General features: G+C 40.5%; 1 protein-coding gene across 1 annotated transcript in view; it reads left to right on the forward strand.

Annotated features, from left to right (window-relative positions):
- Window positions 1-992: 992 nt before the first annotated feature.
- Window positions 993-17,932, forward strand: part of LOC311248648 (UV-stimulated scaffold protein A-like) — a gene marked incomplete at its 3' end in the record, with an annotated part of 63,958 nt that continues 47,018 nt past the window's right edge. Inside the window, exons 1-2 of the mRNA XM_084339502.1 lie at window positions 993-1,111; window positions 17,224-17,349. Coding sequence (XP_084195628.1) covers window positions 17,237-17,349 — 113 coding nt within the window. The 5' untranslated portion in view covers window positions 993-1,111; window positions 17,224-17,236. The remainder of the gene's footprint in view (window positions 1,112-17,223; window positions 17,350-17,932) is intronic.

Genomic DNA, 17,932 nt, shown 5'->3' on the forward strand with positions numbered 1-17,932 from the left:
GAGGGGACTGTACATTAGGAGGGGGTGGGTGGGTGGGAGGGGAATATACATACGGCGGGGAGGGAATATATACATGCGGTGGGGAGGAGACTGTCTATTAGGAGGTGGTGGGGGTTTTGGGCATTTACGGTGGCCAGTTTCGAATTGCAGCCTCCCGTAGGTGCTCTTTAAGGGCGGTTTTGAATGTGGGCAGGGATTCACATTCCTTTACAGCTTTGGGTAGGGCGTTCCACATTGTTGTGGCATAATTGCGAAACGTGTTTAGTCCCTTGTTTGAGCCGAATCTGGGTTTAACATGATTTGTTGAGCTTCCTCTGGTGTAGTGGTTGTGGTATTCACTGACCTTTGGGAAGTATTTTGACATGTACATGGGCACCCCGGTCGTATAGTGTATCTTGTAGACCAGGCCCATTGCAAGTTGCTCTCTCTCAACCGGATTTCTACGATCAAATGTATGCGTTGAGCTCCGTTTTTATTACATGTTTTATCACATTCTTGTTCATTTCATAACCTTTTCATATCATTTGTTTTGAAAATATTGAGGTCAACGTGGCATTTCACTATTTCGAGTGATTCTAAGGTGCATGTACATGATGCGTGATTTATTTCCCGTAGCCTATGTGTGCGAAAACGCTCTCTGATTGGCTAGCCGCGTACAGCGAAGACCCTCTCTGATTGGTTTAGCGCCGAAGGGTCTCTGCCGCCTTGTACATATACATTCTCTGCTTCAAAGTGGTTATGCTTTGCATAGATATATATAGAACTGCTTTGGCCCTCTTTCGAAGTGGGTTATGCTTAGAGTTAGGGTTGGGGGGGTTAGACAGAAAGGGGTTAGACAGAAAGTTAAACAGACAGGACGTTGACTTCGAGAATCGCGTTATGTAAGTAAGTATCGCGTTACGTGTGGAGCGTTTGCCTCCACGAGATGTGTATCTGATTGGTCGAGCTTGCGCAGCCGCAGCTGGACAACAACACGGAAGAAGAGAGAGGATAGCTGCTTTGTGTTTAAAACATCACCTGAAGAATCACATCAATATCTATGTGATTTGTTTTACTATGATTGTCTGAGAACGGAATTGATAGGAGCATCGACGAGCACACAGTGGAGCAGGTATGTAGTTAAACAGCTAATCTACATATTACACAGAGCAGGTATGTAGCTAACAGCTAACCTCCCTAATGTACATATTACACAGAGCAGGTATGTAGCTAACAGCTAACCTCCCTAATATACATATTACACAGAGCAAGCTCAGTGGTGTCTGTCTGTCAGAGGTAACTGCTTCAAGCTGAACATGGACCCACATACTGAATGAATGCATCTGAATAGTGAGAGAAAGAGAGAGAGAAAGAGGGAGAAGGAGAGAGAATGAGAGAGAGAAAGAGGGAGTGAGAGATAATAAGAGAGAGAGGGAGTGAGAGAGATAATGCGAGAGAGGGAGGGAGATAGAGAGAGAGAATGAGAGAGAGAAAGAGGGAGAGAGAGGAGAGAAAGAGAGGGAGAGAGAAGGAGAGAGAGAGAGAGTGAACAAATAAAAGCTGTCAATTTAAAAGCTGTCTTGTCTGAATCAGGAGATCTGAGATATTTTGTTCTTCTTCTTTATTATTGTTTTTGTTTAATCTTTGGATTGTTTGTTTCTTTGTTATGGTATGAATAATTATTTAGTGTAAATTAGGTTGTACGCCGACCATCAAGTGATACTTGTTTAGTTTAAGAATAGGGGGCAGGTAACTATAAGATTTCTTCTTCTTCCTGCTCCTTTTGCCCATGGTAGAACGTTATTTATGATTTAGTATGAAAAACTGTATGATTGTATTGCTTCCATGTGGCAAATAATAATAATAATAATATAATTATTAACTTACCACACTATTAGCAAACACTGCAACAGCAAATAGATGTGGTCTCCTTTAGAATGTTTACTTGTCAAGTTGAAACTGTCTATATGGTTGGCTAATAATAGTATTTGTGTTCCTAACGTTAGAACAATACAAGTACATGTCATTATGAATTGAAAATGGGGGACCCTGATGTAAACAAGACGAAAGTCTTTCTCTGGTCTGCATCCCCTTAACAATTGTGTGTATTGAGCCGTACTGTATTGTACCCATTCTGCAATCTGTTAAATAAAGTTTTCATTCATTCATTCATTCATGTCTCAACAATGTACCATCCTGTTGCTAGCCCATGTATTGACTAATAGGGTTCTGTGCTCCATGATGGACTAGCCCAGCGGTTCCCAAAGTGTGGGGTGCGAGGTACTGCAGGTGGGGCGTGAAAAATAATCACATTTATTTACTGATAAACGCCAATGTCAACAAAAATGAACTGACTGGCATGTGTTATTCTTTATACAGAGCACATTCAGAAGCCTAAATACGTTTTGCCACAAAAGGTGGCTAATTATTATTATTTGAATGAAAAAAAGTCTCCTATCCTACTGTAGGCCTACAACTACATGTTTAATTAGGTATAATTATTTCACAGTGGCACATGATCATTTGCCAAGCTTTTGTTCATTTTCTAATCAAATATAAAACTATACTTGCCTCTTTGGGTCTTGTTATGTTAAACTTGTCTTGTTAGCAGTAGAGGACATGGCATGTTTGTAGCCTAAAATTAATTCTAGCCTACATCTAGGTGGGGACCAGGTTGCGTCTAGTTTATTACCAACGGATTTCCAGTTCTAAGATCTGATTGGCCACTGACGTTTCTGGTGCGATCTGATTGGCCACTGACGTTTCTGGACATGTGCGCCCAATCGCGTGACGCGCCCATTTCCGCCTCTAACAGCCTGCAAACTACCTAACGCCTGGTTTATCACTGGTTAAGCTTAGGCGACTCTTTCAAAGTTGGTTAAGGTTAGAGTTTGGAATCAGGGCTGGTGTTCTATCGCCCTGCTCTAAGACAAACTCTAACTGTAGCTAAGGGGCTACACAACCCTGACTGTATTGAGATATGTTAGATTAAACCACTACTAAAGAATATTAATAGCCAGACAGTACAGTTAGACAAAATGGCGGACACTCAATTGACTGCACGGGGACAGGGATACAATTTGAATTAGGGTCATTGACGGATAAGACTTTTCAATAGGCCAATTTTAAAATACAAAAAATAAGGATATATTTGGCCATTTTTCAAACATTTGGAATGTAGTGTATACATGCATTTATGCAAAAAAAAACAAATTAAGAGATTTTAATGTTTTTAAAGTTGAATTAATAGGACATGGCCTTAATAAGTCATTTGGGGCGACCGTAATTTATCTCAAAATTAATATATTTCCTTAACATTACTAATATTTTAACAGGTATCAGTAATTAAATATACATCTTAACACTTTGGGTGCCGGGAGCCGTCTTTAGACGTCTTTGCTGGCCATGCTAAAGTTGCCGGGGGACGCTGTACGTCGTCTTTATATCAATATTTCAAAAATCTGCGATCGGATTCATAATGTCCCTCCGCTGGCCTGAGATCCATCAGCAGGACCCACTGAGCTCTCTGGCGGTTCAGGAGCGCCATCTGGTGGCCGATCGACGCAAGCGCTTAACAGGAAGCGCACTAGAGGTTTTGCTAGACGTCCGTATTGCTTCCGGCCACTCGGTACATGTCCCGTGACTCTAGCTCGTCACTCTACATAGCGATCGATTGCCAATAACTCGATAAACAACATGATTTGGACGTATATACCATTATACAAGCTGGAGATGGACCGGGTAATAATATATCCCATAATGATAAAATTTCTACTCGACGATGATCGCCCAACGGCGCGCGGAGACTGGGGTGAGTTTCAGCGTGTAACGTTACCGTCTTCGATAATAACTGATATTATCAACATTTGACCCACATTAGATGATTGGTATAACGCTGCCCACGGAATTATAAACGCCCCCTCGCCCATCCGGTCAACATCAGATGACGTGTAGTAACTTCTAGAAGTACGTCTAGTTGGAATTTTTTATATCGCGCTGATTGCCATCAAACTGTATTTCATCATCAATATAATGCATTTGGGGCTATATATCACGTTCTGGAGAAAGCTGCAGAAAGAGATGAAAACATACTTATACATTAGACCATACTTTACTATGAATATGTGAATGAAAAAGTTTAACGTTGCTACACAATGAACAATACATATAGGACTTTGAATGGGCCCTAATAATGGCAATGTAGCAATAGAATTTAAAAAGTTATAGCCCTGCAAAGAAGGGGACTTTCTCCATAGACAAATAGCGCTGGCAATCTATGGTATATCATTAATTTAACCTTAGGCAACCAAAGTGTTAAGAAAGACAGGCTTGTGTGCCCTTACATTTTTTGTAAACCATGATTTCACAAGTTTATTCTATAATGGCAGTGTCTCCCTCGTAATGCAGTTACAATACCCATATATGCTCTAAAACCCATAAAACTGATTTAAAATGTGTACAGATAGTATCCACTTAAGCATAGTATACCAGTGATTAATATTTGAGCCAAAACTGATGGATATTCTATTTTGAATTTAGTACAGTTATTGACAATCATTGGTTACCCCGCATGACAAATGGTCGCCCCAAATGATGAGAGTAGTTAAAAGTCTATTTAAAATGTTACACAATGCAGTTCAGACAAAAGAAAACGGAACAATGTTTTTATTACAATCTTTTCAAGTGGTCAACAAAAATATTCTTCAATTCATTCAAATATCACAAGGGCCCTCTTGAGGATGATTTTCCCACCTGCACTTTGGCGACCTCTACCGGCTCGGGTGTGCATATATTTTAATACAATATATATACCGAATTAAAGCGTGACACAATCCGTTCAGCGGTTCTCGAGTTACATGCCGATATGTGAGGTGTGCGCCGAAGTACACAGTGTTGTACAAATACAACACCGACTCCCGGGGCTCTAGCTCCGTCCATCATTTGGCACGGTAGGTTACAAGCTTCGTCAGGAACATTCAAATATCACAAATGTTAAAAACATTAAACATTCAAAAAGTTAAAGTGCAATACACATTACATGCTTCAGGAACTTGAACATTTCACAAATGTCCATTTTCATGTCCTCATACCATCATTGGTTTTGTCAATGTATGAGAGCGAGAAGGTGGGTTAAGTAGCATCACCTTTGTGATGGTAGTCACATTGGACAGGGATTAACAATTTAAGTCAATAATAAAAGGTAAACAGAGTTGTATGTATGGAATAAAAATTAAACACCAACACAGTTCTATAGTCAATAAACAATAACCACCAACATTGTAACTGTGGCCATTATATGGTTTCATCATTTATGTTATTTCAGTTTAAGTGTAATATTTGAGAATGTATTTATGTTTCATTTCTTATTTTCTTTATTATTTAATTTGCTACAATTTATAATATATTCATTTTGACGTCTGGTCATATGTGGTGTCCCGTTAGGCTGCTGTTGTGTTGTTACATTTGGGTCTGATTAAGACACCTGCGAGCAAGCGGCAGGGATGTTGGGAGACTGGGACTCATCAAAACACCTGCGAGCAAGCAGCAGGACAGAGACGAGTTGTACAGGCTCTCTAGATTCGAAGAGTGTACGACTATGTGTAGTGTACCACTAAGACTGTTACCAAGAACAGAAGAACAAGACCCCTTTGTTATGTAGCATGCAGCCAACGAGTTTTCACGGTGGATTGGAGGACCAAGCCTTTAATAAACCTGTCGAAAGGAAACCACTTGTGTCTGCAGTGCTTGAAGGAGTTATAGTGAAAACTCGACTGTTCATCGATGCAAGTGGGCGATGAAGCAAGTCCAAGTTTAAGGCCGGCGTCCAGCGGACCTTCCCCGACAATTGTTTGCTGCGCTGCCGGCGCGCCGACATTAAAGGACAGATGAGTCACAAACAATACGCACTACACGCATAAACACAAGAAGTAAGAAGATGCACACAGTATAATGAGCAGCGTTTCAAGATAAAGCCATAAAGGACTTGGACATTATAAGTTAAGAGTGGTCAGGTCAAGAAGAGTGCTTTGTAAACGTTTCTATAATATATTTGACTGCGAATTCTAATTACTGTGGTGTGCGTGCAAAAACGTTTTGACTTATTTGCCTATATAATTTAACTGAAGCTAACCATTTGTACACACATTAAGGTGTCAACGTTAAAGTATAAATATGTTTTCTGATTGAACACCCATTTCTAATTTAAAGTGTGTTTTGGAAATTGTAACCTATAAAAAGCACGTATAATTTATAGGTGAAGGCTATTATTGGCATCTAATATTTATGTTCCTAAGCGTTCTGAAGTGCTTAATATATATGTGGAGGTTATTTTGAAAGCCAATTGAATTAAGCAATTTGATTTGCTCGGAGAGTACTGCATTTAATTCAAATTTGAGTACAAAACAGGCTAAAGGTTTAAAGGTGTATTTACTATTTTTTCTTTACAAATTTTGGTCAATTTAAAGTAGTGATTTACAATGACAGAGTCAATTAGGCCTGCAATTGAAGTAGGGGACAGTGTTAGGGATAGTGCAAATTCCCAAGACCGACCTGAAGAAGGTCAGGAAGAAGGTGCTGAAGCCCAGCAAGAGGTACCAAAACGATCTCAAAGAACCAGAACTCTAACAGAGAAGGGTAAAGCAATGCAGGAGGATAAGATCAAAGCGCTTCAACAAAGATTTAATTACATTTACAATAAATGGAGGACACAAGTTAAATCTTCTAAAGGTCCGTTATCACAATCAACAGAACATTTGTCTAATGAGCTGCTTACTGATATCATTACAGATGTCACAGGTCTTTCTAATGATGTGCAGCATATTTATGATGAACTACGTGACATCTCAACTCCAGACCAGGACACGCGTCTAAGAGTGGATCTGTGTGCAGGGATTTCTGAGATAATTGTGTCCAGAGCCACATTTAGACTGGGGGGAAGTGTGTTAGAAGAAGGAGAGAAAGAGTGGCCAGAAGCAGGCTCTCTCTTTGACTCAAGCACCTATAAATCTGGTTCTGCCACTTCTTCCAGGAAAAGTGCTTATAAATCTGGTTCTGCCACTTCTTCCAGAAAAGGCACCTCAGTGCATTCAAGCAGTTCTTCTGTAAAGCGACGAGATGCTGTCGCTGATGCTGCTGCAAGCCAAGCTGTTCTGGAAGTGTTAAAAGAACAAGAAAAAGAACAATTGGAAATGCAGTGCCTAGAAGCAGAAGCTAAAAAGAAGATAGCTGAGCAAGAGGCAGCAGGCATAAAGCGTCGTTTAGAGCGTCGTTTAGAACAAGAGGAAGAGGAAGCTAAAATTAAAGCTCAACTGGAAGAAGAACATGGAGCTATACAAAGGACTCTGGAGGAAAAACGGAGAAAGATACAGCATTTGGAGGCAGTGAAAGGTCTTAATGCAGCACAAGCAAGAATCCTTGTGTACGATCAAGTGGAGGCCACAGAAGAAGAGCGGAAAGACGTACTAGAACATGAGAGGGTAGCAGACAACAAAGTGCCTGCTCCCACAAGTCCTCTGTCCCTGTATACGTCTCCCGTACCACAAGTTGTGACCACCTCCTCAAATGACAGTACAGCAGAGCTTGTTAAGATGCTGGCAGGTGCTTTAAGTGCCAACAGAATTCCAATTCCTGAACCTTCATCATTCAGTGGGGACCCATTGAAATACAATGACTGGAAACTTTCCTTTGAAATACTGATTGATCAGAAGAGCATTGAAGATAAGGAGAAGATATACTACCTCCGTAGGTATGTAAGTGGACAAGCTAAGAAAGCACTTGATGGCTATTTCTTACTCGGAACCAAATCTGCCTATGTTGCAGCATGGAAGACTTTGGAGGAGAGATATGGTAATCCTTTTACAATAGCAAAAGCATACAGAGACAAGCTCCAAGCATGGCCCAAGATGGGATCTAAGGACAGCTTTGAGCTCAGAGAGTTTGCAGACTTTCTCAGGAGTTGTGAGGCTGCCATGGTCAACATCAAGGCATTGGACATTTTAAATGACTGTAATGAAAACAGGAAAATTCTTTTAAAGCTGCCTGATTGGCTAACAGCGAGATGGAACAGGATGGTTATCCAAGAAGAAGAAGAGCGTAACCAATTCCCCTCCTTCAGCCAATTTGTAAAGTTTCTGACAAGAGAAGCGAAAATTGCCTGCAACCCTGTTACATCACTACAGTCACTAAAACAAGGTGAGACTGAAAAACCAAAATGCCCAAGATATCAAAGCTTTGAAGCAAAGGCACTGACCACATGTTCCAATGAAAAGACTGTCATAACATGTATTTTCTGTGAGAAGTCAGGGCATACTTTGCATAAATGCAGGACGTTCATGGAGAAAACTGTTTCAGACAGAGTCAAGTTTGTTCAAGCTGGAAAGCTATGCTTTGGTTGTCTCAAGTCTGGTCACTACTCAAAGAGCTGCAACAGTAGGAATGTGTGCGACGTGTGCCACAAGCAACATCCTACATGTCTGCATGAGGAGCGAGCCAAAGAAGGACAAAGACCACCACAAGCCAAGCTAAATGAAGACAAGCCAAGTACAAGTCAACAATGGTACAAAGAAAGACCTCAATCGACACAATGCAAAGAAACAACCACAAACTCTACTTCACATAGAGTAATACTTCATGAAGCTAACACACAAACGACTGCAATAATTCCTGTCTGGCTTTCATCCACAGATCAACCAACACAAGAAGTCCTTGTTTACGCTCTGTTGGATTCTCAAAGCGACACAACCTTTGTTATAAGGGAAGTAGCAGAAGCGTTGGAAGCAACCAAAGTCAAGGTCAAAGTCAAGCTCTCTACTATGACCTCAAGAACGACAGTAGTAAGCTCTGAAAGAATAGACAACTTACAAATCCGTGGCTTTTACTCTGGTAAGAAGATATTGTTACCACCAGTCTATACTCGGGATTTCATTCCAGCCAACAGAACACACATACCAACAGATGGAACTGCAAAAGCGTGGTCCCATCTAGAGCACCTCCAAGGAAAGATTGCACCTATGCAGGACTGTAAAGTAGGTCTGCTCATTGGGTACGACTGCTCACAAGCCCTGCTTCCAAGGGAAGTTGTGTCTGGCGAAGAAAGTCAGCCTTATGCACAGCGTACAGACCTTGGATGGAGTATTGTTGGCCATGGGAATCCCTGTGTAGACATCGGAATCAGCCATCGCATAGTATTGAGACGAGTAACAGCAGGTGTGAAACGTTCTGTTAATCTCAAAACTGAAGTACACTGTGTGAGCCGAACCCAAGTAAAAGAAATGACTCCCTCAGACATAAGAGTTCTTGAACCAGACTTCTCAGAAAGAACTGGAGAACATGACCCTGTGTCTCAAGAACATATCAAGTGCCTGTCGAAGTTGAGAGAGACCATCACGCAAAAGAACAATGGTCACTACGACATGCCGTTACCATTCAAAGAAAAGGAAAAGAAAAGAAAAGGAAAAAGAAAAAAGAAGAAAAAACGACCTGTCAGAGAACTCAAGGTGGGAGAAATTAAGGAAGATGATCCTGAACTCCACAAGGCTTTTGTGTGCAACACTAAAGCAAAGGAAAACAGATCATCATTGGATCGCCTACAGAGATTCTCGGAATGTGTCAAGTGTAGAAAGTACAGAAGATGTACTGAAGGACAAAGAGGGGGTGACTTACCACAAGATCGGAAGCAACTCCACCCTTCACTTACGCTGGCATAGACTGCTTTGGTCCGATCCATGTTAAAGAAGGAAGGAAGGATCTCAAAATATATGATCTCTTACTTACCTGTCTATGTTTAAGGGCCATACACAGGGTCAGATGGTAGGGTGAGAAATGAAACTGCTGGTGAGTGACACCACCTTAAAAGGTAAACCTATAACTAAAAGTGTTCCTTGATACCTGTACAGAAGGTTATAACGCTACTCAAAGCAGACTAATTTAATGTTTTGCCTAAAATTTATGTTAATAATGATATTTACATTTAGTCAGTTAGCTGACGCTTTTATACAGGGCGACTTACAAGTTCTGTACAAGTCCCCAGGAGGGGCACAACTAGCAGCTGAATGACCACAAGAAATATTTAATTTAGAAGATAACCAAATTATGTTCAGAGAAATCCCACGTGTGTGCGATTTGGTGGGAGTGTAACTGTGGCCATTATATGGTTTCATCATTTATGTTATTTCAGTTTAAGTGTAATATTTGAGAATGTATTTATGTTTCATTTCTTATTTTCTTTATTATTTAATTTGCTACAATTTATAATATATTCATTTTGACGTCTGGTCATATGTGGTGTCCCGTTAGGCTGCTGTTGTGTTGTTACATTTGGGTCTGATTAAGACACCTGCGAGCAAGCGGCAGGGATGTTGGGAGACTGGGACTCATTAAAACACCTGCGAGCAAGCAGCAGGACAGAGACGAGTTGTACAGGCTCTCTAGATTCGAAGAGTGTACGACTATGTGTAGTGTACCACTAAGACTGTTACCAAGAACAGAAGAACAAGACCCCTTTGTTATGTAGCATGCAGCCAACGAGTTTTCACGGTGGATTGGAGGACCAAGCCTTTAATAAACCCGTCGAAAGGAAACCACTTGTGTCTGCAGTGCTTGAAGGAGTTATAAACATAGTTGCATGGATGAAATCAACGCTAAACAACTACAACACAGTTGTATCAGTTCCTTTTAGGGATGGCATGATACAACTTATTCATGTCCGATACTGATATCACAGCCTTGAGTATCTGCCAATACCGATACCCATCCGATACTCCCTTAAAAAACAAAAACCTGTGTTTAACCTAGCCATCTATAAAAAAAAAGCCAAATCAAAAACTCCCCTAAAGGAAGAAATACATACCACACATGACTCAGTTATGCAATAGTGCTGCTGCTTTTTATTTTGTTCAAATTATTTAGTTAATACGTTAATAAGACTACAGCGATTCCATGACGGCTTCCTGTCCTCACGTCTAAAACGTCTGTTTACCGGTACAATGCGTGGAGAGTTCCCAATCATTGGTATACAAACATAGTGCTGAAAATATACACTTTGACTGCTGTTTTGATAGGGTTAAGGTCTTTACTCTTGGCTACATTTGAAAAAGAAACACAACATTGTACTTATTTGAGATAGCCGTGTCAGAGATAATGACTGTTTGGCAACATGAAGTGAGGCTAAGCGTCGGAAACCTACATTTTCAACAACAGAAAGGAGCTGGTCGTCCAGCACAATAAATGTGGTTATTTTCTCGGTTTTCTTCAGCTTTGCTTTGTTACTGTCTGCAGGGAGTTTCTCTCGCTTCTGAATGGTTTCCAGCTATGTTAGCTGCTGCGACAAAACTTTTCCTCTTGGCATTCGTTGCACATATGAACTCGGCATACTCCCTTTCCATGATTAATCTGCGAGTGTTGTGTGGTGTTGAAGTTTCCAGTGTTGCTGCCACCCCTAGAAATACTTGCGTCGCAGATATTACACTTGGCTGTGTCGTGTTATTCCACAAGTATACATGCGAGTCCTCTGTATTTGTTTGTGCGTGTCTTCATTCTGCTAGCTCCACCATACAGGTCCGTTATTATCCGCTCTTAGTCTACTCTGCCCTGTGTACCTGTCTGTGACCCCAGTACGGTGGCCTGTACTCTGTGTCGTATTAATGCACACACATTAGCATAACACCACAGGCTGTTTTGCCTTTCTCTTCTTTGAGCTTAAAATAACTCCACACAGCTGACATGATCGCGGCGCGCTGCTAACAAGTTGACTTACGTTTAGTTAATGCTAACGTTGTTGTCACGCTACTACTGTTCACGTGATGGCATGCTTTACGGCCTGTATCGGATCTCCAATCCTGTGAATTTGGCCAGTATCGGACCAATACCGATACTGAGTATCGGATTGGTGCCATCCCTAGTTCCTTTTATATTATCTCATGGTAAACTGCAGGCATTTCAAATTGAGGTACATGTGCATGTTTTAACAAATCAGGCAACCTGAACACCTAGAATAAGAAGCACACCAAAAAACAAAACACTGATATTTTTTACATTTAAGTTAAATGATTAATGTTCGGTTATGACATCATACGGTGACATCACGAATGTTCTAGAACGTTCGGTCATGACATCATACTGTGACATCACAAATGTTCCAGAACGTTCGATCATGACATCATACTGTGACATCACAAATGTTCTAGAACGTTCAGTCATGACATCATACTGTGACATCACAAATGTTCTAGAATGTGCTATTATGACAAAAAGACGGTTCAATGAATCTAAATCCAATCAATATTCCTAATGCCGTGTCAATGTAAGGTTATAAAAATAAACATATAAACATTCATACAATACAATATAGCTTTGGCTCCTACAGTCAACATTCCCCAAAGATATATCAAACACGAAACAAACTTTGATCAGATTATAATGGAGATGTTGCACAGTGCAATCCACTGAACATTTATTGTTGAAATATGTCACTGTTGATCATGAGCTGGGTATATAACCTATGGTTTCAAGGGATGTTAAACCTACTGTAGAATCAAAGTAAATGTTAGTGATTCAAATCCTCATTTAGAGGTAGGGGATCCACCACAGCTTGCCCTGCTGCTCTTCTCTACTTCTACACCAGCCAGAACTGGTGGAGTGTTCTCCATGGATAGTGGTGTCAGGTCCAGCATCGCCTTTTCCATCTTTTTCCTTCTCCCTGTAACCTCTGGATGCAGCCTTCTCCCTCTCCGATAGCTCATCTGACTTCACATATGGAATCTTGCCCTGTTGTTTTCTTCTCTGGTAGCTGAAACAATGGTGTATAATGTGATACTGATTATGGTGGGCTAAATTACATACAAACTTAAGTTCAAGATATTACAGAAAAGGTAATTCCTAATCCTACTAACATGACAGTTTGAAATACACCAGAGAAAAATATACTGCATGTTACCTACCTATAGTTTTTTTTACCTTCTCTTTTCCTGGCAAGATAGTCGACTCTTGCTGTAGGGTCTGCATTGACCCGCTGTCTGTAGTGAGCAGTCTTCTGTTTGCTTGTTTGTGCCATCTAGAAAATAGGTTAAACTAGTTAAACATGACTAATACATGTACAATTACCTAAATGGAATGTCATGCTATACCGTTTTAAAAAAAATCTCGTAAGATTGTACAATACTAAAAAAGAAACGTTAATTCCTAAATAGGAATGAAAAATTACAGAAATGTTGAAAAATATGTTAAAGTATACAAAGAGTTATGCTAAAACAAAGAACTTTATGTATATAAATCATGAATAAAATATAAATATACAGAAACTACAAATACAGGACATATATCTATCATCTAAAACACTCAGCAGTGGTCGCCCCACATGATACTCGGTCGCCCAGATGATGTTTTTAAGGTCAGTCAAATATTACAGGCTAACCATTAGCTACAGAAACCAAACTAGCTAGCTCTTACCACATGTCACTATCAAATTCATCATCAAAATATAGATTTTCAGATAAAACGTATTATTCACAGTTTTGGGGCGGTCGTCCCACAAGACATCCAAAAGTGGCAACTACATTACAGCAGTTAAAAAATAGATTTATTTGCCAATATGAAAGAGACTTACTAACCTGCTAGTTGTTTCTCTGGGTCCCTCACATGTGACTGGCTGATGCAACATCCTGTCCTTGAGGTGGTTTTCAAAATAAAAGTCCCACAATTGTGTTTTCTTGATGGTCGCCCCAGATGATATTTCATAAAATTAACATATGCGGACAACATTCGTTTGTATATTATGATGGAAGTATATGTGCAAATGCTTCATAATGTTGTCAATGAATGCATAACATGTTTGAAATTATGCCAAATAGGGCAAGGGAAATATTTAAATAGATTTAAAGTGATTTTAAGCCGGTTGTCCAAATAGAAGTCAATGCTGGACGGTCACCCCACATGGACATTTGACACTTCAGATAGCAGAAAAATTACCAATAACTCAAATGTTTGGAGGAGTTAGAGTGGGTCTGTATATGGGGAAGGTATTAGAGATACATGTAATCTTTTTATGAATTTTAATGTTTTTTTTAAGGTAAGAAATTCAGTGGGACAGAAAAAATAGGCGTCACGTCATTGACCCATAAGCATCATGTTTAATGTTAATAGCAAACATACATATTAGTTATCACGGTTCTCCTTTAATAATAGAATGTCAGTGCAACAAAGTCAGCGGTAATGAATAGTTCCTAGACTACGGATACTCGACCGGTGGAGCTCTGAAGGGAGTGAGACGAAGCGAGGCGATACAGGGAAAAGCAAGGTGGTGGCTGGAGACGGTTGGTTCTCTCTAGAGCTCCTGCTCCAGAGAAACTGTAGACTGGTCGGATAATCCTGTCGTCGCTGGAAGAAGGGGTCTTGTACGGAACCGGTCCTTGTATTCCTAGCGCCCGATGGCAGGGTTAATAGCTATTAATCCAAAAGCCTGTTGGCATAGATGGTAGCTAGTTAGCTTTGTTTGTACGTGAAACTAACCCGCAGACGGTCTCCAATGAGTAGTTATATCCAAATGTCGCTGGGTTTAACTATACGTCTCTCCACGTTACTTCGCTTACACAATTCACTATACTGTGCCAATAATGGCGCGACAATATTATAGTGGTATCTAATAGCCGTACGGCTCTCTATAACGATACGTTGCCTGGCCGTGCTGTTTACAACTGCTCCAAACGTATTCACTCTCGCTCTGTTAGTTTTCCTGTTATGCTGCTGCTGCTGCTTGCACCGTCTACACAATATACTCTATATTAGTTCCCTGTGGACTCCGCCTATTCACCTGTACAGAATCAATGCGCTCGCTCTGGGCTTGTCCGGGCATGTCTGAACATGTCTAGAAAACATGTCTAGGGGGGCGCGCCTCTGGTGCCTACAGCGTCAAGAATGGGACACATAATAAGGCGAATGAAGAATACTGTTAGGCAAACAGATGACGTAAAGATATATATCTTATATATATAAACAATATATAAGTTATACAAAATAATAAACGCAGACTTTCAGAACACTAACCTTAACCAACTTCGAAAGAGTGCCTAAGCTTAACCGGTGTAGAAACAGGCGTCACACGATTGGTGCGACCAGAAACGTCAGTGGCCAATCAGATCGCAGAACGCGAACGCGGAACTGGAAATCCGTTGGTAAAAGTAATCAGGCACTCAGGTTAGGTGGGGCTCGAACATATTTCTAACTACCCAAGTGGGGCCTGATTGAAAAGGTGTGGGAACCACTGGACTAGCCCATGTCTTATACTTCATGATGGACTAGTCACTAGCCCATGTCTTATACTTCATGATGGACTAGTCACTAGCCCATGTCTTATACTTCATGATGGACTAGTCACTAGCCCATGTCTTATACTTCATGATGGACTAGTCACTAGCCCATGTCTTATACTTCATGATGGACTAGTCACTAGCCCATGTCTTATACTTCATGATGGACTAGTCACTAGCCCATGTCTTATACTTCATGATGGACTAGTCACTAGCCCATGTCTTATACTTCATGATGGACTAGTCACTAGCCCATGTCTTATACTTCATGATGGACTAGTCACTAGCCCATGTCTTATACTTCATGATGGACTAGTCACTAGCCCATGTCTTATACTTCATGATGGACTAGTCACTAGCCCATGTCTTATACTTCATGATGGACTAGTCACTAGCCCATGTCTTATACTTCATGATGGACTAGTCACTAGCCCATGTCTTATGCTTCATGATGGACTAGTCACTAGCCCATGTCTTATACTTCATGATGGACTAGTCACTAGCCCATGTCTTATACTTCATGATGGACTAGTCACTAGCCCATGTCTTATGCTTCATGATGGACTAGTCACTAGCCCATGTCTTATACTTCATGATGGACTAGTCACTAGCCCATGTCTTATACTTCATGATGGACTAGTCACTAGCCCATGTCTTATACTTCATGATGGACTAGTCACTAGCCCATGTCTTATACTTCATGATGGACTAGTCACTAGCCCATGTCTTATACTTCATGATGGACTAGTCACTAGCCCATGTCTTATACTTCATGATGGACTAGTCACTAGCCCATGTCTTATACTTCATGATGGACTAGTCACTAGCCCATGTCTTATACTTCATGATGGACTAGTCACTAGCCCATGTCTTATGCTTCATGATGGACTAGTCACTAGCCCATGTCTTATACTTCATGATGGACTAGTCACTAGCCCATGTCTTATACTTCATGATGGACTAGTCACTAGCCCATGTCTTATACTTCATGATGGACTAGTCACTAGCCCATGTCTTATACTTCATGATGGACTAGTCACTAGCCCATGTCTTATACTTCATGATGGACTAGTCACTAGCCCATGTCTTATACTTCATGATGGACTAGTCACTAGCCCATGTCTTATACTTCATGATGGACTAGTCACTAGCCCATGTCTTATACTTCATGATGGACTAGTCACTAGCCCATGTCTTATACTTCATGATGGACTAGTCACTAGCCCATGTCTTATACTTCATGATGGACTAGTCACTAGCCCATGTCTTATACTTCATGATGGACTAGTCACTAGCCCATGTCTTATACTTCATGATGGACTAGTCACTAGCCCATGTCTTATGCTTCATGATGGACTAGTCACTAGCCCATGTCTTGTCTCATAGGGCCTAAAAGAGAAAATCGTTTGTTTCCGCTTGCCGACCGACCCTGCCGATTTAGGTGCGACCCAATTTATTTTACGAGTTTAATTTTTTTTTTTTTTTTTTTAACAATAAAGTTTCATAAAAATCGTAGTCAAACCTTTAGTATTATGAATATTAAACATGCTGGCCGAGTACATGCATCCATGTTGTTGTGAACATTTTAATTAAATAAAGAAATTCCCTATACATAGTCGCCGTGGGAAAGAATTAAATAAAAAATTAAATAAAATAAATTCCCTACCTACCCTTAACTGACAACCAACAGGAAACAAACAATATTTTCTTTTATGCCTAGGGGTCTATGGTTCATGATGGACTAGAACCATGTCTTGTCTCATAGGGGTCTATGCTTCATGATGGACTAGAACCATGTCTTGTCTCATAGGGGTCTATGCTTCATGATGGACTAGAACCATGTCTTGTCTCATAGGGGTCTATGCTTCATGATGGACTAGAACCATGTCTTGTCTCATAGGGTTCTATGGTTCATGATGGACTAGAACCATGTCTTGTCTCATAGGGGTCTATGCTTCATGATGGACCTATCCCAGAGGGACAAGCTCTCTGCCTTGGTGGAGGAGCTGACCACATCAGGAGAACCTCAGCTCAACCAGGACAAGATGAAGGAAGTCAAGAAGATCTGCAAGTAAGACAACCACTCTCCCACCAAAACCCCAACGTACCTACTAACAGGCTAACGTCTGCACCACCCAAACCCCAACTAACAGGCTAACGTCTGCACCACCCAGGGGTGTAAAGTACTTGAGTAATTGTACTTCGTTACAATACTTAAGTACTGTTTTTGGGGATTTGTACTTTACTCAAGTATTATTAGGTTTGTATACTTGTACTTTTACTCAATTACATTTCAGAGAGAAAAAAAACATACTTTTTACTCCTTACATTTAAAATGCAGACCTTCAAAGTACAAATCTCACAGGTCCAACCATTTTAATTAGTATATTTGTTTCTCTGGCCGAACTAATGCTAATGTTATTAATCCTGCGGCCGCACTTTATTCAATGGAAAATGAACCCGCCCATACCCATGCTGATTGGTCCTTGTGCAAGACTAGAAAGAGGGGATCTTTGATTAAACACCTGCTATCAGAAGAATAGACAGTCAGAAAAAAAGTTTTTTTTTACTTTTACTCAAGTGTGTTTTTAGCCAGATACTCTGACTTTTACTTGAGTGCGATTTTGAGACGGTACCCCTACTTTTACTTAAAG

The sequence above is a fragment of the Notolepis coatsorum genome (genome assembly GCF_963971535.1).
Source record: "Notolepis coatsorum genome assembly, contig: SCAFFOLD_115, whole genome shotgun sequence".
Classification (NCBI taxonomy): Eukaryota; Metazoa; Chordata; class Actinopteri; order Aulopiformes; family Paralepididae; genus Notolepis; species Notolepis coatsorum.